The sequence below is a fragment of the Acomys russatus genome, chromosome 17 (genome assembly GCF_903995435.1).
Source record: "Acomys russatus chromosome 17, mAcoRus1.1, whole genome shotgun sequence".
NCBI lineage: Eukaryota > Metazoa > Chordata > Mammalia > Rodentia > Muridae > Acomys > Acomys russatus.
The window spans coordinates 61,631,883-61,654,545 of NC_067153.1; the positions used below are offsets into that span (position 1 = coordinate 61,631,883).

General features: G+C 54.8%; 2 protein-coding genes across 2 annotated transcripts; both read left to right on the forward strand.

Annotated features, from left to right (window-relative positions):
• The first annotated feature begins 229 nt into the window (after positions 1 to 229).
• On the forward strand, positions 230 to 6,979 carry Asic1 (acid sensing ion channel subunit 1). Its single transcript, XM_051160339.1, has 10 exons — positions 230 to 907; positions 2,770 to 2,920; positions 3,524 to 3,651; positions 4,070 to 4,220; positions 4,555 to 4,611; positions 5,090 to 5,243; positions 5,661 to 5,752; positions 6,266 to 6,345; positions 6,427 to 6,531; positions 6,683 to 6,979. The coding sequence occupies exons 1-10, from the start codon at positions 245 to 247 to the stop codon at positions 6,785 to 6,787; spliced, it is 1,686 nt and encodes a 561-aa protein (XP_051016296.1). The 5' UTR covers positions 230 to 244; the 3' UTR covers positions 6,788 to 6,979.
• A 3,060-nt stretch (positions 6,980 to 10,039) lies between these two features.
• Positions 10,040 to 21,460, forward strand: Smarcd1 (SWI/SNF related, matrix associated, actin dependent regulator of chromatin, subfamily d, member 1). Its single transcript, XM_051160340.1, has 13 exons — positions 10,040 to 10,422; positions 10,994 to 11,181; positions 11,505 to 11,547; positions 11,642 to 11,764; positions 12,235 to 12,357; positions 13,285 to 13,401; positions 14,469 to 14,570; positions 14,742 to 14,903; positions 14,992 to 15,089; positions 16,641 to 16,776; positions 18,214 to 18,336; positions 19,915 to 20,016; positions 20,122 to 21,460. The coding sequence occupies exons 1-13, from the start codon at positions 10,246 to 10,248 to the stop codon at positions 20,173 to 20,175; spliced, it is 1,548 nt and encodes a 515-aa protein (XP_051016297.1). The 5' UTR covers positions 10,040 to 10,245; the 3' UTR covers positions 20,176 to 21,460.
• The last annotated feature ends 1,203 nt before the right edge of the window (positions 21,461 to 22,663 follow it).

The following is a 22,663-nucleotide window of genomic DNA, read 5'->3' on the forward strand; positions in this document are numbered from 1 at the left end:
AGGTCTCCAGCTGTGCTCCTCCCCCGCAGGCCTCCCTCTCCCACTGTCATCAATTATTCATGAGTCCTGACTCCACCTTCCCCAGCGGGGCAGTCTGGGCCTCCTCCTCCTCCTCCTCCTCCCCGTGCCCTGTCCCAACTCAGCCACACTACCACAGAGGCCCTGGTGAGGAAGGACAAACAGCTAGGCTGGTGAATTCCCATCTCCGTCCCCTCCGGCACCTTCCTCCTGTCCCCTGGAGAGGATGCCCATCCAGATCTTTTGCTCTGTTTCATTCTCCTCCGGAGAGGAGGCCCCAGGACCCATGGGAGATATCTGGGGTCCCCACCAGCACCACCAGCACCGGCAGCAGCAGGACAGCTCAGACTCGGAAGATGAAGAGAAGGGAAAGGAGACAGTAAAAGAGGTTGATGATGAGGGAGACCCACCCAGGGACTTGGTGGCCTTCGCCAACAGCTGTACCCTCCATGGTGCCAGCCATGTCTTTGTGGAAGGGGGCCCAGGGCCAAGGCAGGCCCTGTGGGCAGTGGCCTTTGTCATAGCACTGGGTGCCTTTCTGTGCCAGGTAGGGGACCGCGTTGCTTATTACCTCAGCTACCCGCACGTAACTTTGCTAGATGAAGTGGCCACCACGGAGCTGGTCTTCCCAGCGGTCACCCTCTGTAACACCAACGCCGTGCGCTTGTCCCAGCTCAGCTACCCTGACCTGCTCTACCTGGCCCCCATGTTAGGGCTGGATGAAAGTGATGACCCTGGGGTACCCCTTGCTCCACCTGGGCCAGAGGCTTTCTCCGGGGAGCCCTTTAATCTCCATCGTTTCTACAATCGCTCCTGCCACCGGCTGGAGGACATGCTGCTCTATTGTTCCTACTGTGGGGGCCCCTGTGGTCCCCACAACTTCTCAGTGGTGAGTGAGACCCCAGAGGCTATGTGCCTCTCTCTGGCCATCAGCACCTAGGGCTGGGGCTGGTAACTGCTGAACCCTACCTAGCCTGGGCCAGAGCTCACCTGGGATCCCAGAGCCTGGAGCTAGGAAAAGAGGCCCAGGTTCACAGCCTCTCCTAGTTGTGTCATGAAATATGTCCCCACAAATAATTAGCTGCTGTTCTGATACCTGAAATATCCTCTAGTCTCACCTGCCCTTCCCCCCCCCCCCCCCCCAGCCTCTTTAAGCCCCGCAGCCTTGTTCTAGCTATGAAGGAAACCTTCAATCTGCTGGGGGCTGCCCATGACTGGGGAGGAGGCACCTAGTCTCTAGCAGTGCAGAAGGGGGTCATGGATGGGGCGGGCACCCTCCACCTTCACTCCAATACCTGGTCAGCAGATCTCACAACTTTGTCTCCTGTGGTCAGCAGATCTTTGTCTCCTGTGCTCTTCCCTGTGGGAATCCATGCCTTACAAGCTGTGTGTGTGTGTGTGTGTGTGTGTGTGTGACTGTATATGTGAGTGTGTGTGTGAGTGCACGGGTGTGAGAATGTGTGTGTGGGTGTGAGTGCATGAGTGAGTGAGTGTGAGCGTGGGTGTGAGTGCATGAATGAGTGTGTGTGAGCGTGGGTGTGAGTGCATGAGTGAGTGTGAGCGTGGGTGTGAGTGCATGAGTGAGTGTGTGTGAGCGTGGGTGTGAGTGCATGAGTGAGTATGTGAGAATGTATGTGTGTGTGAGTCCATGAGTGAGTGTATGTGAGTTGTAAGAGTGTGTGTGTGTGAGAGAGAGAGAGAGATCCATTTGTCTGTCTATGAAGTTGGGAAGCCTCTAAATCAAAGCCATGGTCCCACCTCTGATTAAGTGGCCAGGACTTTCTTCCTGGAGGAAGCTGTCATCAGAAAATGTCACCTTTCCTCATTGGTTTCCACACCCACAGGTGTTGGGACTTTCTAGATAAGGAGCCACCTGCCATCCCACCATCCCCCAGATAGGCTTGTAGTCCTGTCTGGCCTGATGCCCCTCTGGCCAGTGCAGATTGCAGATGCCTGGCCCTCCATGCCTTACCATGTAGGAACACACGGGTGTCACCTCACTCTCACCTGGTAGTTTTGTCCACTGGGTCTCAGGAAGACAGGAGATACAGGATCATCTAGCAAGGAAAGTATCTGCTTTTGAGGCCCCCAGAACTCTATGAGCACCCCAAAATGCCCTGCTTTAGGATTCAGTCCCGAGTCCAGGGAGAAGAGGTGAAATGCTTGAGCAAGTGTGGCTCTTGGCACAGCAACCGAGTCTACTTTCAGGTTCTAGTGATAATGGTGGGTATGAGATGCTGATAGGGGGAGAAGCTGAAATGGCTTAGCTTTGAGGGGCTTAGGTGCGGAGGAAGGTCTTGGAAGGATTTCTGATTCAGGGGTGAACTCCTAAAGCTGTGATATAAAGATCTATTTCAGAAGGCCTCAGAGATTTGGCAGTTATAGGATCATGGTGGCAGAGGTGTACATGTTAGGGTCTTAGCAAGAAAAAGGTGGTCCCTTGGTAGTTCAGTTGAAAAGGCTTTAACAAAGGGGCTGTTTGGGGAGCTGTGTGCAGGATTAAGAAGCTGGTAAGGGGGGGCCAATACAGCTGGTCATAGTGGGGAATTGTTATCACTTCTAGGCAGAAGAAGCACAGAGGGGACCGCCCCCCCGCAAGAGTGACAGTCACAAAGGGGCCAAGCCACTGCCAGTATCAGAGGCAAGGAGAGGGCTCAGTACTCCCCTCTCTGTCTGCCTGTGTCTGGTCCCTTGTGGTTCAGCCGTCCTGGCTGGCAGGACTCTCACGCTCTCTCCTCCACCCTCCGCCAGGTCTTCACCAGGTACGGGAAGTGTTACACATTCAATTCTGGCCAAGATGGCCGGCCGCGGCTGAAGACCATGAAAGGCGGAACTGGCAACGGCCTGGAGATCATGCTGGACATCCAGCAAGATGAATACTTGCCTGTGTGGGGAGAGACTGGTATGTCACCCTGCTCAGGAGCCCCTTCCCTGGGCCCCTCTGGCCCCAGACTCACCTAGGGGTCCACTGCGTGGCCCTGAGGCCAGACTCAGACTCCGTCCCTTTTCCCAAGATCTCACCATGTCTGCCTTTGCCCCTGCGTGACTTCCACACTCTCAGTTCCCTGGCTCCTCCTTCCTGGTTCAGTTACTCTCCAAGGTAACCAGCCCTCCTCTTCCATCAGTGGCCGCCACTTACTCTATAAATAACTCCCTCTCTTCTTGGGCTGCCTGCCTGTCTGGTCTCAGGGGATGTAGGGGCAGGGAGAGAGATGGGGAGGAATGGAGAGTGGCTGGGACAGTGATACTCTGGAGAAATAATCTGAAATATCCAAATACACTGCAGGCATCAGGTAAGAAGAGAAGTGTGTAGGGTGCAGAGGTCACTGGAGCACCGCGGAGCTGCTGAGGCAGGAGGCTGGAGGTGTGCTGGGACCCCGTGGCCTCCTCACCAAGTCCCCGGCAGACGCTGTGAACATTACCAGGGGACGTGTGCTGCCCCGGCCTCTGAAGATGATTAAGGGCCTCGTAAGTCCTCCCAACTCGTATGCCTTTCTCTTTACAGACGAGACGTCCTTCGAAGCGGGCATCAAAGTGCAGATCCACAGTCAGGACGAGCCTCCGTTCATTGACCAGCTAGGCTTCGGCGTGGCCCCAGGCTTCCAGACTTTTGTGTCTTGCCAGGAGCAGAGGGTGAGGGGACTGTAGAAGGCCACTTCCGGGTGTTGAGAAGATGGGGACTGGGAAGATGGCTCCGTGGGCAAAGAGCTTATTACGCAAGCATGAGGACCTCAACTGAGAGCTGGAGGGCAGGGGCTGGAGAGATGGTTTAGCGGTTAAGAGCACTGTCTGCTCTTCCAGAGGTCATGAGTTCAATTCCCAGCAACCACATGGTGGCTCACAACCATCTGTAACGTGACCTGATGCCCTCTAGGGTGTACATTCAAGCAGAGCACTGTAGACATAATTATAAATAAATAAGATCTTAAAAAAAGAACAGGAGGGCAAACTCTAAGCCCTTTGGGGGTGCGGGGCTGAGACTCCCCAGCTCTGTATCTTAAGCTGGGGAGATGTCCCCCACACTGCCCCAGCTCCCCGGCTCTCCCAGCAGCTCATCTACCTACCGTCGCCCTGGGGCACCTGCAATGCTGTTACCATGGACTCGGATTTCTTCGACTCCTACAGCATTACCGCCTGCCGGATTGACTGCGAGACTCGTTACCTGGTGGAGAACTGCAACTGCCGCATGGTGCACATGCCAGGTCAGCCCCCAGGAGCCCAGGCACGCCCTGGGCTATCTCAGGCTACGGGGCCCCTCGCCTGTGCCCTGTCTGTATTGGCCTTCCTAACCCTGCCCCTGATCACGTCAGTCCTTACCTTTCTGGTTCTTGTCTCTCGGTCCCTCCCTATGTCTACAGGGAGGGGGGGGAAGGGCCTAAAAGGGGCAGGCTGTGAGAGGAGGCCACTTCCAGGGCACCAGGGCTGTCTCGTCCTGCTGTCCCAGCTTCCAGCTTCCAGCTTCCTCCTTACACCGCGCCATGCCATCACAAGACCCCTTTAATCTCTCCCTGTCCTGCCACCTCCTCTTCTTTGCAGGGGACGCCCCATACTGCACCCCAGAACAGTACAAGGAGTGTGCAGACCCTGCCCTGGGTGAGCGTCTCTGGCCTGGGGCAGTCATGGGGGAGGGAAGCAGACCCCGCCCTGGGTGAGCGTCTCTGGCCTGGGGCAGTCATGGGGGAGGGAAGAGAACACACTCGGCCTTCCACATGTACAGGGGACTGACTGAGGTCAAGGCTGAGTGAACTCTTGCACTCGGCTGTTGCTCCACACACATCTGCCTCTAAATGTTGCACCTTCAAGGCCCCTGTGGAGAGGCAACAAGAGCCTCTTGGGAGGGGCCTTCACCCTCTTTCAGCCTCAGATGGTTGGCCCTTGAGAACCTCGAGGGAACGACATGTAAAATTAAATATACCTATGGGGAGGCTGGGTGAGGAGGAGCTAAGGGTAGATGCAGGGTTAAGGCAAAAGAGAGGATCCGAGGGATTCTCTGGGCAGGGCCAGCGTGTCCATGTTGGGAAGGCGCTGGCAGAAGGACACCGCTCAACTAGTGCCTCTGGCTTGGGCACAGACTTCCTAGTGGAGAAAGACCAGGAGTACTGCGTGTGTGAAATGCCCTGCAACCTGACCCGGTACGGCAAGGAGCTGTCCATGGTCAAGATCCCCAGCAAAGCCTCCGCCAAGTACCTAGCCAAGAAGTTCAACAAATCTGAACAGTACATAGGGTAAGCACTCCACCGCGCAGGCGCAGGGTGGGGCCCTTGAGCAAGAGCTGCGGAGGGCACAGGAGGACTTCACCGCGAGTCTCACAGGCACGAAGAAGTCGAGGTAACTCTCCGGAGGTCCAAGAGGCGACCAAGGAGTGTGGATTGTGAGTGGGGAGATCAGCCTGGAATAAGTTAACGCCAGCACTCCATCTTCATTGCTGCGACTGGGATGGCCTCCCACTCGCCAGCATGCCAAGTGTCTTTCCATACCATGCCAGGCCATTTCATCCTCACAGCACCCCTAGAAGGCAGGTCCCACCGTCACTGTCTCATTTAGGACTGTGAGGCCAGCCTCAGAGAGCCTAACATGCTAAGATCAGCTGCCCAGCAGACATAGGACTTGAACCTAGCTCTCCTCCTCTCGCCCCTGTGCAGGGAGAACATTCTGGTGCTGGACATTTTCTTTGAAGTCCTCAACTATGAGACCATCGAGCAGAAAAAGGCCTATGAGATTGCAGGGCTCTTGGGTGAGCTCGTGGATGCCCACATGACGTGTCTCCCTCCTGCCCAATGCTGGGCGCTCTCTTTCAGTCCAGTCCCCTGCGGGCCTTTCCCTGAGCTCCCTTGTGTGGCAGAAAGTGTAGGAAAGGGACTGGACCTTCTCTTAGGACAAAGTGAGTGGAAAAAGACAGGTGTCGGAGAAGAGGTTGAGGGTTAGAGGCAGAAACTGTCTCACACTTCCTTGAAAGTGGTCCAGGTAACTAAGAAAGCAATGCGCTTTGTAAAGAATTCATTTTTCCTGAATGATAACTGCTCCTTCGGGGAAAAGAGGAAAATGCAGAAAAGCAGAGAGAATAAAAATCCTGCCAGAGTCTGGTTTTCTGCTCTTTCTGTATCGGGCACCAATGTCTGCAAACATGAGTGCTATTGGGCCGTATCACCCCCCCCCCCCCCCCCCCCGGCTCTCAGTGTCCTGAGCCCATTAACCTCTCAGACCTGACCCCCGCCTCTACCCCCCCACCCCCCCACCCCCGCCGCAGGTGACATCGGAGGCCAGATGGGTTTGTTCATTGGGGCCAGCATCCTCACGGTGCTGGAACTCTTTGACTATGCTTACGAGGTAAGGAGGTAAGGCAGGGCTGGGTGGGGCCACTCCGGATTGGGGGTTCCAGCCCACCCACCGTGCGCCGACCTCTCCCAGGTCATTAAGCACCGGCTGTGTAGACGAGGGAAGTGCCAGAAGGAAGCCAAGAGGAGCAGCGCAGATAAGGGCGTGGCACTCAGCCTGGATGACGTCAAAAGACACGTGAGGGAGCAAGGCAGGGGGCATCCTCTGGCCTGCCCTCCCCCCCCCCCCCCCCCCCCCGCCCACAGCCTCGCACCAACTCGGTCTCCACGCCACCTTTTTACCTGCAGCCCTCTCTGTAACCCACTCCTGTCTTATGTTTCTCCGCTAGAATCCCTGCGAGGGCCTCCGGGGACACCCTGCCGGGATGACATACGCTGCCAACATCCTACCTCACCATCCCGCTCGAGGCACGTTTGAGGACTTTACCTGCTAAGCCCCTGCAGGCCACTGTACCAAAGGCCTAGGTGGGGAAGGCTAGGAGAGCAAGGGGCCACCAACTGCCCCACCCCTACCCTGGGGACGCTACTGCATTCCCGGGCAGTGATTTCCTCTCGTCTGTGGTGAGAAAGGAGTCTTGACCATAGTTCTCTCCCAGTCTCTATCCCATCTTTTTATTTTAATGAATTAAACTGAGAGAGAGAGAGAGAGAGAGAGAGAGAGAGAGAGAGAGAGAGAGAGAGAGAGAGAGATCCGGCCAGGACCTCAGGCTGTGGCTCTCTGCTCCATGCTGCCTCCCCTAGCTCCAAGCCTGAATTCCGTCCGGCTGTCTGTCTGTCATCTGAGTGTCCTGCCTACATTCCGCTGCCGTCGGTCACCAAAGCCCCCTCCCAGTGAGGGGTGGAGGGATCTCTAGGGTCTGAAGTTTGGCCCCAAACCAGAGAATGTATGTAAGGGAGGGGCTAGTGCGGGGCTTCCCTAGCCTTAAGAGTCTCTCTCAGCCCGGTCACTCCCCACGAGCCCAAGTCTCCAGGTAAGAACTAAACCCCCAGTTTGCTCCCTCAAGCATATGGAATCTTTAGGGGGCAGGGGATCTCCTGAAGAAGTTGAGATGGGGACCCCGTGTGGCCCTGGTGCTGTAGGCCACATCTCAGTACCTGTAAGTCACCTCCACCCCCAGAGCTGCTGGAGAGACATCTCAAGAGGCACCCTCCATTACATCCCAGTTTAAAAAAAAAGACCTACTGGTGAGCTTCCAGCTCGGGGAGAGAGGTGCAGGCACTCGACCTCACGGCTTCTCTCTCTCTCTCGGAGGCCGCTGCGGAGGGCCACATCCATAAATTTTCTTATGGAACTCTCCCAAGTCCTCTTCCCCAGCTTCATCTGCTTCTCGGCAACCTCATCTGCATTTTCTATTTCTATAAGATACAGACTCTATATTGCTATTATCTCTGTACATAACTTTCTCGAACCCTGTTTGTCTCTACCCTGCTCCCTCTTGTCTCTTGAGAACCTTCCTCCCTCCCGCCCCAAGTTCTCCCTTCTGTTTCTCCCCCTCCTCCCTCGTCCGCCCCTCCCCCTCCCCTCCCCCCCCCCTCCCCCTTCCGTCTCTGAATGCCTTTGCCTGTATAAAGAGTTGGACTTTCCCCTGGTGTCTGTACTGTGTACAACATCCCTTTGAGAAGCACAAGGAGACGACACGCGCATTGTAACCTTCGCACTGTCTCGGTGGCGACATAAAGGAAGCTGTGAATCACAAGCTCTGCCTCTTTCTGGCCTGGCCCTTTGCCCCCACAATCGGGGCGCCCTCTGCCCTCCCCACAGCCTTAACATACCCTCTTCCTTGCTCCACCTATCCCAGTGCCCTTTGCCTGGCTGACTGTGGCCTCCCCAAGGGAAGGGATTGCAGAGGGGGTGCCTGCCCAGGAATGGAGGTCTGCTGGACCCCAAGCCAAAAGTGTTAGAGACATGGGAGCTGGGACTGCTGACTCGCTCTTGCAGCTGGGGCAGTGGGTACCCGCAGCCAGAAGCTGAAGTCCCCATTTAGTGACCTTTCTCTCCTCTGGGTGCCCAGTGCCCCTTCCTCACGTTGATGCCCAGGGGCGGGCGGGGTGGGGTTTGAAAGTTCTGCTGCTGCTGTGTGTCCCTACCTTAAGGGGCCACAAGTTGAGGCAGAGGGCCTCCCCACCCCGACTAGGCACTCTTCCCAGGCCAGAGCCGCAACCCCTTCCCAAGCCTTCTCTGTCCCCACTGCCTCTTGGCCTCTAATCCCAAAACAGGACTTGTGGGCAGATCACCTGTGTGCGTTGGCCTGGAGCCAGAGAGTGAGGCTACAGAGTCTTGGTTCCCAAGAGTTCTTCAGGGATCAGAACTCCCCAGAAGGAACCAGGGGCAAAGCCAAGAAGTGTGCACTGGCTGGGGGTGGGGTGGGGGGACAGCAGGAGGGGCTCTGGGTGACGCATGCCTCTGGTCTAATAAACTGGGTTCCAACCATCTCTTCAGTGTTGGGTTGTTTTTTGTTTGTTTGTTTTTGGAGACAGGGTTTCTCTGTGTAGCCCTGGCTGTCCTGCACTCACTTTGTAGACCAGGCTGACCTTGAACTCACAGAGATCCACCTGCCTCTGCCTCTCAAGTGCTGGGATTAAAGGTGTGCACCACCAACACCCAGTTCGGTATTGGGCTTTTGTTAGTTTTGTTTTGATTTTTTAAAAAAGATTTGTTATGTATGTATACTGTATTCTGCCTACATGTATGCCTGCAGGCCAGCAGAGGGCACCAGATCTCATTACAGATGGTTGTGAGCCACCATGTGGTTGCTGGGAATTGAACTCAGGGCCTCTGGAAGTGTAGCCAGTGCTCTTAACCGCTGAGCCATCTCTTCCTGCCCTTGTTTTGATTTGTTTGCTTGGTTTGGTTTTTCGAGACAATTTCTCCTTGTAGCCCTGGCTGTCCTGGACTCACCTAGTAGACCAGGCTGGCCTTGAACTCGCAGAGATCCGCCTGCCTCTGCCTCCCGAGTGCTAGGATTAAAGGCGTGCACCACCGACAGCTTACTTTTGTGCTGCTTTGTTGAAAACCCGATAGGTGTTAGTATTAGAATGGAGTTTGCCTTGAGGGCCAGGAAACCAGAGGAGTAGCCTGCTGTGGTGGTTATACCTGTAATCCCAACACACGGAAGCAGCTATCTTCCATTACACAGTGAGTTTTATGCAAGGTTGGGCTACCTGAGTGAGAGCTTACATATTTGATCATGTAAACACTGATCCATCGGAAGAGCAAAGTAACCTAAGGCAACAAATTTCCAGGAGAAGATTCCGTGTTAAAAAAAAATTCATTAAAATCTGAAGTTAAAGGTCTGAGATGAAGGGTTAAATTCCCGCCCCGGGAGCTATTGAGCCATTACCTGTGAAAGGAGGCCCGGGCCAACAGCCAGGAGACAGAAATCCAGGATGGCTTTTCTTTTAATTTGCTAATTTGTCTTTGCCAAGACATTTACCTCCTTTGAGTTCTCCTTTTCCGTTTGTAAAACGAATAAATGGTACGTCTCCCTCTTTAGCACCCGGAGCAGAAGGAGAACGAAAAGCGACTAGAACGCTTTGGAGAGGTGAAGGCACCGTGCCGGGTGAAGCCGGCACGCCAGCCTGCGGGGTGGGCTGGTCTCTTTCCAAGGCCTTGTCGTCCTCCAACCGCCTGGGGGCGCCCGCTCCTGGCACCTCTTTATCCGCGCATCACCTCTCTATGGTGCTCCCTCCAGGACCGGCAAGGCAGGAGGGAGTGGTCAGCACGCCTGTTCCGCTAGCCGCCCCCTCTAGCCCGTAGTCTCGCTGCCCCGAGCCGCCCGTGCCCGCCGGCGGGCCGGGCCCACAAACAGCCCAGGCGCTCGGGGGGCGCGCGGGGGGCGGGGGGAGTTCCGGTTCCGGTTCTTTGTGCAGCTGCAGCGGCGGCTCCGGGAAGATGGCGGCCCGGGCGGGTTTCCAGTCTGTGGCTCCGAGCGGCGGCGCCGGAGCCTCAGGCGGAGCGGGCGTGGCGGCTGCTCTGGGCCCAGGCGGAACTCCCGGGCCTCCCGTGCGAATGGGCCCGGCGCCGGGTCAAGGGCTGTACCGCTCCCCGATGCCCGGGGCGGCCTATCCGGTGAGTGGGGCAGGAGGAGGGGCGCGCGGGCCGGGGGCGGGGCCGAGCGAGGGCGGAGGACTGACAAGTGTGAGGGAGAAAGTGGGAGGGACGGATCCCCTGGGAGGGGCTCGGGTCCTGGGTGGAGGGGCGGGGGGGGGAAGGTTAGCATCCTTACCTGCTCCCCGCGGCATTGTTTCCGTGTGAGGAGTGAGTGTGGAACCGGGGTGGGTGACGCGGGCCCTGGGATGGGCATGGAATGCAGAGGGGAGTGGGCAGCCCCAGGGTCCAGAGGAACACCTGAGTTACAGCTGCAAATTGAGGTCAGCTTCAGAGGAGACCGCAGCTAGTAAACGTAGGACTAGAGATGTCTGAGTCGGATCCCGGTTAGACCAGAGAATTCGAGTACAATCTAGTTGCTAAACTACATTCTACGAAGTCAGTGCTAGGCCTGAAGAAGGTCCGGTTACCGCAGAAGCCTGGCGTGTTTTTCTCTGTTCCATTCTTAAAACCCAGGCTTCCAACACTTTGCCTTTCTCGGTGGGGCTAGCGAGGAAAAGTATGACATCTTTGGGTCCTCTCCCTTCTGTAGAGACCAGGTATGCTGCCAGGCAGCCGAATGACACCTCAGGGACCTTCTATGGGACCTCCTGGCTATGGGGGGAACCCTTCAGTCCGCCCTGGCCTGGCCCAGTCAGGAGTGGACCAGTCCCGCAAGAGACCTGCGCCTCAACAGATCCAGCAGGTCCAGCAGCAGGCAGTCCAAAACCGAAATCACAAGTAAGATGGCTCTTGGGGGTGAAGGAAAGGAGGTGATGGGAGGAGGCACCCCCGTGAGGGTGCAGGCACTGGGGGTGCTGACCCAGGAAGTGAGTGGTGGTGCTAAGTCAGTCACCAAATGGTGCTTCGGGAACTCACCCTCGGCAAGGCTTTCAGGCCCCGTGATGGGGTGGAGATGGAGCTGCTGATGGTCATGGCAGAGTCTGTAAACGGAGAGTCATTTTTGCAGCCTTAGCTGTAGTATAAACGAAGGTGTTGGCAGCTTAGCTCCTGTTCTGACTAGTTCCTACCCCCAACCTGATAATAGTATTTATTTTGAACAGTGCAAAGAAAAAGAAGATGGCCGACAAAATCCTACCTCAGAGGGTGAGTGCAGACTAGAGAGGTCTTGAAGGTGCAGTGACTTGGAGAATGAGAGGTGGTCAGCTCTAGTGCCCAAGCACATCTTTCCTTTCCTCAGATTCGGGAATTGGTGCCAGAATCACAGGCCTATATGGATCTCCTGGCTTTTGAAAGGAAACTGGACCAGACTATTATGAGGAAACGGCTAGATATCCAGGAGGCCTTGAAACGGCCCATCAAGGTAACACAGAGTCAAGGGAGGGGACCCCGAAACCGTCACCACAGGAAAGTACCAGGCAGAGGGTCAAGGGAGGGGACCCAGAAACCATCACCAGGATTAGGATGAAAAATCAAAGGCGCAGCACAGCCCTCCCCAGCTTTTAAATTGCATCTTTCCCTTCCGCCTACAAACCAGGAATTACATTAGGAGCATAAGAGTTGAACAGCTGGCAGGGAAAGGGGCGGGGAGCTTGCGACGCCTCTTGCTCCAGAAATACACCCTGTCGGTGTTTTTGCTGTAACTGCTTGCTACCTTGGGAACCTGCCACTTTGCATGGTTTTGTCTACCTGTTACCCCGGGTATTTCCTTACACTCAGGCTCGGGGCCCGTACTCGGCCTAGTGGAGGCTTTACCCACCTATAGTAAGCCAGCCTGTTAGTTACATCAGACTACTGGAGCCCGACCATCAACCCTGTTTCTACCTTCCTCAGCAAAAACGGAAGCTGCGAATTTTCATTTCTAACACTTTCAATCCGGCTAAGTCGGATGCCGAGGATGGGGAAGGGACGGTGGCCTCCTGGGAGCTTCGGGTAGAAGGACGGCTCCTGGAGGACGTGAGTCTAAGGTCCACTGTGGTTGGTGCTCAGGGTGGGAGTTGCTGGGACCAAACAGAGCTGTCTGGTCAGCAGGAAACCTGACTGGTGCTCCCAGCTCCTGCTGGGAGCTTCCGGAAAGTGGGGGGGGGGGGTGGGCTCCATGTCCCCTGCACACTGAGACAATGGTCCTTTGTATCTGTTCCCACAGCTTCCCGGTACGCATTGTCCTGGGGTCCCATTTGTTGTTTGCTTTGCCCTGGTGGTGCTGGCCTTGGGAGTTAGCAGCATCGGTAGTTGTTCTCAGTGGTCCCTCATCCCCACTGCCCATCTGTGCTTAGCACGTGAGGCCCTGTGTCCCCTTTTGGGTCGTTGAGGTTATTTCTGTCTTCCAGATTTCGTTGGAGGTACCACAGTTTAAGTACGGTGGTCCCCCAAAGGCTTGGGTCTTTGTTGCTCCAAGGGAAACATCAGACCAGTAAGAGCCCCCCAAACTTTCCACTCAGTACCTGTTAGGGAGGCTCGTTCTCCAGTCTTTCCTTTGCACTCTGGCACTATTTTGAGCTGTGTGCACGAGAGCTCGAGCCTTCTCTGGATAGGTCCAGTCTGTTTGCTGGCCATGCTGTTCTGTCCAGATAAAGCCAGTTTTTGTTTCACAGCTTTTTGCCTGTGATTTATTTCCCTCTTCAGTCAAGCTTTTCTTTGTTTCAGTGTGCTTTGTTATGTTAATGGTTGGCCTAACTTGCTCCTTTGCCCAGTGGGCAGTAGAGAGCCTGTCCTTACAGGAGTGCTGCAGCCACCACTGACTTAGGGACCTCCTTGCCGTATTCTGAAGATATTTCCCAGGACTTTTCCCCATTGGAGTTAGCAGTCTCTTTTTAAGGAACTTTGTCTTGGGGACTTGTTTCTGGCCTTGTGTAACATGACACCTCTCCATCTGTTTTCTAGTCGGCCTTGTCCAAATATGATGCCACCAAGCAAAAGAGAAAGTTCTCTTCCTTTTTTAAGTCCTTGGTGATTGAACTGGACAAAGACCTCTATGGGCCAGACAACCATCTGGTAGAAGTGAGTAGTTCTGCCTCCCAGGTTTCAGCCGTGTTGGGGAATGGGAGCCAGACTTGACCATCGGGGGAAGAGGGAGGCGTAAAATAGGGGATTCGCCCAGGTGTGGGATTCCACCTTTGCAGCTTGCACATTGACCTCTAGGTGGCGCTAGCTGCACTTAGTTGGGACCCAAGAGCTCTTGCAGTCTCCTGACTCGAGGTGCCGCAGAGAGCCTTCTGATGGAGCCCTACACTTCCGGCTTCTCTGCATCTTGCTTATAAGTATTGGTGGGCTGTAGTTGTGACTCACGTTTTACTTTCCTGGTAGCAGTTGCTGTAGTTAGCAGGACGACCAATAGAGTACTAGTGTTGGTGTAGGTTAGCCCTGGACCTTCCTTTAGATTTATAGATGAAATCGCCAGAAATGCTTTGCAGCACCTGGTTGCACAATGTTTTGAAGACTGTGTTAGCAACAGTGTTTGGGACACAAACCCAGAACAGGCCAGTGCTCCATGTGAACTTAACCTGCCCTTTCTTTACCACTGTAGCTGCAGCCCCTTAACCTCAACCAGTAGGAGACATGGGAAGGTCTCAGCCACCTAAGGGGAAGTAAGTCATGGAGCCCGCAGGGGCTGTGACGACACTTGATTTTATAGCAGTGGAGGACTGTGGCCTTGAGTCAGACAGGTCGGAGCGCAAGCTTCAGCTCCGTTACACACTGGCCTCCCTGGGTTACTTCCTCCTCCCAGGGAGCACTGCTCTCACTGTCGGAGGGCTAGGCACACCTGTCCTGTGGGTGTTGGAGGGAAATGCTAGTCCAGGTGAAGGTCAGGGCCGCCTGCAGTAAGCCGAAGCTGCCGTAGCCTCCCACTGGAACTCCAGCCATTTTACATGCAGTCAGCCCAAACAGCTAAGAGCTGAAAGGCTCTGCTTTATACAGGGGATAATTCCGAGGCCGGATGCGATTTCAGAGACGCCTCGTGCTGTTGCTCTTTCCCAGTAGCCTCAGTGCTCCACGTGGAGTGGTGAGTCATTGCTCCTCAGCATCCTCCTCTGGAGGAGCACCCCCTGACATCTTCCTCTCTTTAGTGGCACAGGACCGCCACTACCCAGGAGACCGACGGCTTCCAGGTGAAGCGGCCGGGCGACGTGAACGTGCGGTGTACGGTCCTGCTGATGCTCGATTACCAGGTATTTGCAGGCGTGAAGGGTCTCACTCTCATGGCCACATCCCATGAGGTCTTCAGTAACTGCTGCTCAGACTCACTAATGTTTATGAGAGTGAACGTGCTGCCATACTCAGCACCCCAGAAGCACGTGGAACCAGCTATTAGCTTCACCTACACTCTTGGTTCTCCACAGCCGCCCCAGTTTAAATTAGACCCTCGCCTGGCTCGGCTCTTGGGCATCCATACGCAGACGCGTCCAGTGATCATCCAGGCACTGTGGCAATATATTAAAACACATAAGCTCCAGGACCCACACGAGCGAGAGTTTGTTGTCTGTGACAAGTACCTCCAGCAGGTACGTGAGGGGCACACTCTGTTTGGAGGGTCTAGTGGCACTAAAGTGCCAATCTGTAGCCACTTTGCTCTCCATGTGTGTCTCTCAGATCTTTGAATCTCAGCGGATGAAGTTTTCAGAGATCCCTCAGCGGCTCCATGCCTTGCTTATGCCACCAGAACCCATCATCATTAATCACGTCATCAGGTGAGCCTGTGTGTGCTGGAGCCACTTGTCGCGCTGCCAGGCGCCTGGCAGGACGGGGTGGTTGTATTGAGTTTAAGTTCCTAAGCTCATTACTGTGTCAAAAGTGAGAGTGAGACAGACCTGTGGCTTGCCCGCTGTTTTGTTAACCTTTGCACAATGTATGCCCTGGAGGTTATTGGTGTCTGGTGTGGTTGCATGCTCTTCTCCTGGCTAGTGCTGGAATGTTAGTCACAGTAGGCTCCGATGCCCCTTGGGGACCTGGTTCCCAGCTCGTCACTATGGGAGGAGTCAGCAGCCATCTTTTTAAGAAAGATGGGGCTTCCAATAAGACTCCAACTCTGACTTTGTTTTTTTTCTTCATGTGGAAGTTAGAGAGCCAGGAATCCCGTACGGCCCCATGCCCCACCATCAGACGTTGGCTTCTTGCCTTCTCCTGTTTCCCTGGTACAGTGTAAAGGCCTGGGTGTCCTCAGTCCCTAAACCTTCACCCTGTAGTCACCTGTACAGCCTGGATATCATGGCCAGCTGCACTGCTGTTCTTCCTGTTTTTTTTTTGTTTTTTTGGACAGGGCTGTGTAGCCCTGGTTGAGCTGGCCTCGCTCTATAGACCAGGCTGCCCTCAGACTCACAGAGATCCGCCTGCTTCTGCCTCTGCTGGCACTAAAGGCGTGCACCTCCAATACCCAGCTTAGATTCCTGTTCTCTTTCTTAACTTACTTATTTTTTTAAAAAATATTTATTTATTATGTATACAGTGTTTTGCCTGCATATACAACTGCACTCCAGAAGAGGGCACCAGATCTTATTGTAGATGGTTGTGAGCCACCATGTGGTTGCTTGGAATTGAACTCAGGACCTTTGGAAGAGCAGTCAGTGCTCTTAACCTCTGAGCCATCTCTCCAGTCCAACTTATTTTTATTTAATGTGCATTGGTGTTTTGCTGCGTGTATGTCTCTGTAAGAGTGTCAGATCTTGGAGTTACAGACAGTTAGGAGCTGCCATGTGAGTGCTGGGAATTGAACCTGGGTCCTCTGGGGTGCTCTTAACCCCTGAGCCACCTCTCCAGCCCGTCCTGTTCTTAAACTTTTCACAAATGCCTTTGGTCCTATTTGAATTTATGACTTTCTGAAAACCAAACTCAGACCCGCAAGATGGCTCAACAGGTTAAAGGCACTGGCTGCCTGGCATGATGTCCCTGGAACCCCATGCAACAGAATGGGAGAGCTGACTCCCACAGATGTCCTCTCAGCCATGCAAATGTACATGTGTGCGCGCGCGTGCACACACACACACACACGCGCGCACGCACCCAGAGTAAATATAATGAAAACCAAGTTTAGTGAGCTGCAATTCATATATCACAAATTACACCTATTGAAAGTACAGACCTTTGGAGGTACAGACTCCATACAGCTCTCAGGAGGAGGAGGAGGCAGAGCATCCCTGGTGTGCCCGTTGCATCTCTCTTCCCTCAACCCTGGACCATCTTTCTGACTTTGGCAAGCAGGTCTCAGGAAAAGCCCTTACTGGACTCTGCTCCTTTCTCCCTAGTGTTGACCCCAATGACCAGAAGAAGACAGCCTGCTATGACATTGATGTGGAAGTGGATGACACTTTGAAGACCCAGATGAATTCTTTCCTGCTGTCCACTGCCAGCCAGCAGGAGATTGCTGCTCTAGACAACAAGGTGGGGTTTCTGTCCCCCCTCAGGCATAGCTCTTCTTCTCCACTCACCTCTTGCTGACTGGAGGCAGTCTCACATACATGCATTTCGATTCTGCCTTGGTTTTGTTCTTAGCGTTTTGAGTTAATCCCTTGTAGGCTAGGCTGGGCTCAAACGCAGGATGATTCTCCTCCGTCATGTTCAACAGTGCTGGGGTTGCAGATACGAGCCACTGTGGCCAGTTTGGGGTACCTCTCAGGACCATTGAGCCTCGGCTTCTGGTCTCTGACATGAAGACTGTAGAACATACTGTAGTACAGCTGCTCTGCGCATGAAGTGAGACCCTCTTTTTAAAGGCTTAAGCTTGCACCCAGCACATAACTGGCAGCAGTGGGAACATAAGCATAGTCCCTGCAGGCAAAGCCAAAATGCTTTGTAAACAGCAGAGATAACATAGGGACTTTTCTGGGGAGTAGTCACCTCACCTAAATTTTGAAGTGGAAGTTAGCAGATGGAGAGGAAGCACTCCCCAAGTCCCTCTGGGGTGTGGATGGCAGAGGACAATCCAGAGAGATAGAACAAGGTATGGAGAAATCCAGAAAGGAGAATGAGCCTAGTGCATTCCAAGAAAGGAGCAAAGCTGTGATCCCTCACGCCTGTAGCCCTAGCACTTGGAGGCAGCAGCAGGAGACCCACCACAGGGTGAGGGCCAGTCCGGCATGCACAGTGAATCCCTGGCCAGCCAGGATTGCAGATTACCTCAAAACCAGCAAAAGCGCAAGAAGTACAAGGTGCTCTGGGATGCTGAGTGTGGTGCACGGTGCCAGGGGGAGGACATTCAGGGAGGAAGCTGCTAGGCACGTAGGGGCCTGGTCATGAAGCTTAGATCTGGGGAGAGCTTGCGCAGCTGAGGTAAAGGAGGCCTGAGGGAGCCTTCTCCGTGGAGGTGTGTGTGCTGCTGCTGAGTGAGTTGAGGCAGGGCAGCTCTGTGTGAGATCTAGCAAGGTTCTAAACCAAAGGCTCTCACAGGAGCAGTGAAGCTACAGAATATGGCCCCTGTTGGGTGGGGCTGAGTGGAGGCCTGGCCTGGGTGGGGAGTAGTCTAAGATGGAGGAGGAGAGGTTAGGGAAGGGCAACCAGTTTAGTTTGGAGATTTCACTTAAGGTTTTTTGAGGTGCCAAGAAGGCGCGTGGGTTTCTTGGGGCATGGCAGATGGACTCTGGACTGCGGTGATCAGGTGCTCACAGTTTGTATGTGCCTGTTGAAGAGGCTGGAAGGGCGCTTCCCTGTCCTGGCATAGAGAAATGATGTCACGGCGAGAGTTGTAGGAGCTCTTTGACCAGTGGACTCTGGGCACAGGCCCCGCACTGGGGGTGGGGGCAGTTGTGGCAATGCCAGCCTGGCTCTGCCTTTAACCTAGAGTTTCCTGGGGTTGAAATAGAGCATCCTTCTTCCTATCAGATCCACGAGACAATAGAAACTATCAACCAGCTGAAGACCCAGCGAGAGTTCATGCTGAGCTTTGCCCGAGACCCTCAGGGTTTCATCAATGATTGGCTCCAGTCCCAGTGCCGGGACCTCAAGGTAAAGAGCCTGAGAAAGGCGAAGGACCAGGACTGCTCTGTCTCTACAGCTGCTTCAAGAGTTGAGGGACCTCACTTTTTTTTTTTAAGTACATGCCAGGTTCTGTTTTATAGTTGGGAAGAAAAATAGAAGCAGAGCTGTCAGGTACATAGTTAGGGTTAGGGTTGGGGTTAGGAGTTGGAGGTTGGGGTTAGGGTTGGGGGTTGGGGTTATGGGTTGGAGGTTGGGTTAGGAGGTTGGGGTTAGGGTTGGGTGGTGTTGGGGTTGGGTTGGGTGAGGGTTGGGGTTGGGGTTAGGGTTGGGGTTGGGGTGGTTAGGGTGGGGGTTAGGGTTGGGTGTTGGGGTGTTAGGGGTTGGGGTTAGGGTTGAGGGTTGCGGTTAGGGGTGTGAGGTTAGGGTTGTGGGTTGGGGTTATGGGTTGGAGGTTGGGGTTATGGGTTGGGGGTTGGAGGTTGGGGTTAGGATTGGGGGTTGGGGTGTTAGGGGTTAGGGTTAGGTTTGGGGGTTGCGGTTAGGGGTTGGAGGTTGCGGTTAGGGTTGGGGGTTAGAGTTAGGGGTTGGGGTTTTGGTTAGCTTATATGGTTAGGGTTAGGGTTTGAGGTTAGGGTTGGGTTAGGGTTGGGGTCAGGGTTAGGTGTTGGGGTTAGGGCTGGGATTAGGGTTAGGTTAGGGTTGGGGTTGGGGTTAGGCTTAGGTTAGGTAGTCACTGGGCTCCCAGTGTTGGGACTGGAGCTGAAGGTCTGGGCTCAGCTCTCCCTCAGATGGGTTCCATTGGATGAAGCAGGCTAGTGTGCCTAAAGCGTAGCAAGCCATGGCCAAACTGGTTGGTAATAAAGGGGAGCAGGCGCGGGAGACTTGCGGGGAAGCATGGAAAGTGGAGTTGACGGTCCTGTCAGAGGACCAGCTGCGGCTCAGGGAAGCCCAAGACCCTGGCGCCTTTAGTCCTAGAGGACAGGGGTAAAGGACAGTCAGCTCCCGCCTGTGGTGGGGAGGCAGGAAGTCGGGTCACCAGGAGTGCCTGAGGCCTAAGAGGACAGCTCGCAAGGCCTGAGTCTCCTGCCAAGCGCAGGATGCCTTGTGTTCTTGTCTTGCTGTTATTACTGTGACTGGTGCACCAGAGAGGGCCTGGGCATGAGTGACTTATGGGTGCCCATGGTAACTTGGGGTGTCATCTTTGTCTGCTGGGGCTTTTGAAGAAACCTGACCCAAACTGGGTGGCTTGAGCAATGGGAATTTGTCCCCAGTGGTGGAGACTGGCAGTCCAGGGTTGGTCCTGTGCTCCTTGGGCACCCCGCAGCTTAGGCTTGCTGTTCTTCATATGTCCTCACATGTCTGTGTGTCTGACTCTGTCTACATTTCCTTCCTTTAGAAGGGACACGAGTTATACTGCATTAGGGCCAGTCCCAATGAGCTCATCTTAACTTGATCGTCTGCAGAGACCCGGTTTCCATCTCAGGTCACAGGCACCAGGCGTTAGCGTTTCAGCATCCTTGGCGGGGTTAGGTGGGCAGGGGATGCAGTTCAACTGCGAGCAGATGCCAAAGCGGGGGGCATGTTCGTTCTCCCCTTCTCACACAGACTATGACTGATGTGGTGGGAAACCCGGAAGAGGAGCGCCGTGCCGAGTTCTACTTCCAGCCTTGGGCTCAGGAGGCTGTGTGCCGGTACTTCTACTCCAAGGTTGGTGCTGTGCCTGGAACACAAGGGAAGTGACACAAGACAGGAGCAGTGACATGAGGTGCCAGCTCTTGATGTCTCAAGCTGTCATTCCTGTTTTCTCTTCAGGTGCAGCAGAGGCGGCAAGAGTTAGAGCAAGCCCTAGGAATCCGAAATACATAGGGCGCCTGTGGCCCTGCCTTGGCTGCACCAATCCTTTCCTTTGGGCCCTGTGCTGCCTGCCTCAGTGTGCCTGTCTTGGTCTTGCTTGAGGCATTCCAGGCGATGCTGTTGGTCCAGGACAGCATCACAATGAAGAGCGTGTCCCATTTCTGTCTCACAGGCACCTGTTACCCTCTCCTCCACCCCAGCCTCCCACCCCAGCTCTTCCCCTCGAAGCTCCCATGTGCCTCTACCTCCCCATCTCATCCCCGGTCTACAGAGGACCTCTAGATAGTGTTAGAGATCCGTAGTGGTGACCAGTGCTCTGAGTGGCTGTGGCCTCCTGAGGTCAGGTGGTCTTCAGGGAGACCAGCTACACTGACCCTGCGCTTGGCAGGAGACCCTCTCAGGCCTCGGGCACTCCTGGTGACCTGACTTCCTGCCTCCCCCCCACAGGCGGGAGCTGATTGTCCTTTACACCTTGCCCTCAGCACTAAAGGCGCCCAGGGTCTTGGGCTTCCCTGAGCCCCAGCTGGTCCTTGCCTCTGCACTGACCTGCTGTCTCAGTGGTCTAACCCCTTAGCGGGGTCCATGTCAGTATTGGAGTGTGTGTTGAACTGTTGCTCCCTCCCACACCACACACTCCCGTAGCTGCCCGGTTAGGATTTCCCTACAGTTGCCCTAACCCATGGCATTTGGGTAAGGGATTTTGCCTTTCCCTGTCAGAGCCCCAGGGACCGAAGCTGGGGTGCTGTCTGTCATTCCCAGCAGAGACTGTCCCTTCCTGCTGTTAAGAGGAGTGGCTTGTTCATTCACTCCACCTGCCCCTCCCTTAAGTGGAGAAACAGGCCTAAAATCAAACGGGTAAAGCCCTAGGCCATCCCTGTCTTCCTGCCCCAGGTCTGCCCAGTTGAAACCCACTGGCGGCTTCCAGGGCACTGAGGAGTAAAAGCGCCTAGGGCTGGAGAATAGGTCTGCCATGGGTTTGTGACTCCCCACCCCCGCCCTCAAAGCTTCAGACCCCTCAGGTAGCAGCAGGATGTGTGATCTTGGCCCCATGGGACAGATGGTTTTGCATCTTCCAGGGGAGCCTTAGATTGTTCCAGGTCTTATCACCGGAGTTAGCATGTCCCAGGCTCGCAGACAACACTGCAGGGTGGGAGACAGCTGGGCACAGGGGATTCCGTGCACATGGGCTCAGAACCCACAGAACTGACAAAGCCCCTGCTTCCCCACCCCCACCTCAGGCTCCTGCGAGCAGTGCTCCTGCCCTTCCTGCCTGTTCTTACTGGGAACAGCAGTCTCCCCTGTCTCCCCTGTCCTGTATCCTCCCCTCCCACGGTGACACTGGACAAGCCTGGGGCAGCTGAGCCCCAGCCCGGCTCCTGGCCGGAAGCATGCAGAGGAGGCCGAGCACTCCTACAGTGTCCCTGTTGATAGCTAGTTTTATTAACAGAATTGTGTTTTGTTTTTGTTTTTATTTCATGGACCAAACTTTTTTTTGTACTGTCTCCTTACTGATGTCATCCAGTTTTAATAAAAGACTTCTGAAGAGCAGGTCCCCTGCTGTCTGTGGGGTGTCTGTGGGTCTCCTGCTGTCTGTGGGGTGCCTGTGGGTCTCCTGCTGTCTGTGGGGTGCCTGTGGGTCTCCTGCTGTCTGTGGGGTGCCTGTGGGTCTCCTGCTGTTTGTGGGGTGCCTGTGGGTCTCCTGCTGTCTGTGGGGTGCCTGTGGGGTCTCCTGCTGTAGTTAGTGCTATCTTCCTTCCCCAGTGCCCATTGTTGGAGAGGTGTTCACTGAGCACTTGCTATGTGCCAGCCTCTGTGGGAATCAATCTCCCCCCCCCCCCCCCCCCCGGGGCCTCTGGGTCTGTCTTCAGAGGCTTGTGACCTCGGCCTTAAGCAAGCAGTGCTCTCAGGATGGCTGCTCCCCCCTCAGTTCACCAGGAACAGTGGCATTGCTGCTGTCTCCCTTTTTTTTTTTTTTTTTTTTTTTTGGTTTTTTTGAGACAGGGTTTGTTTCTCTGTGTAGCCCTGGCCATCCTGGACTCACTTTGTAGACCAGACCAGACCAGGCTGGCCTCAAACTCACAGGGATCCACCTGCCTCTGCCTCCCAAGTGCTGGGACTAAAGGCGTGGCCCACCACGCCCAGCACATGTCCCTTGTTCTTGAAAGCTCCAGGTCACTTACTGCCTGGAACAAGCTGTCCTTGGCATCTGTGGCCTCTTCAGATCGATGAAACTGGGCTCTGTTCTCCCAAGGTGCATGTCCAGTGTTTCCTGTACAAAACCACCAACTTATTGATGTCATGCTTTTTGAGGTTCTACTTAGGGCCCTGAGAGATACCATGGTTTTCTTTGTCTTGTATTGTGCTAGCAGTCTCTGAGTAACCAAGGTGGACCCTAAGCTCAGTAGCCACCTGCCTCAGCCCCCAGGTGGGAATTACAGCTGTGTGCCATTACAGCCGTGGAAGTCTCCTTAAAACCTAGTGTGGATTGGCTGCTTGCTTT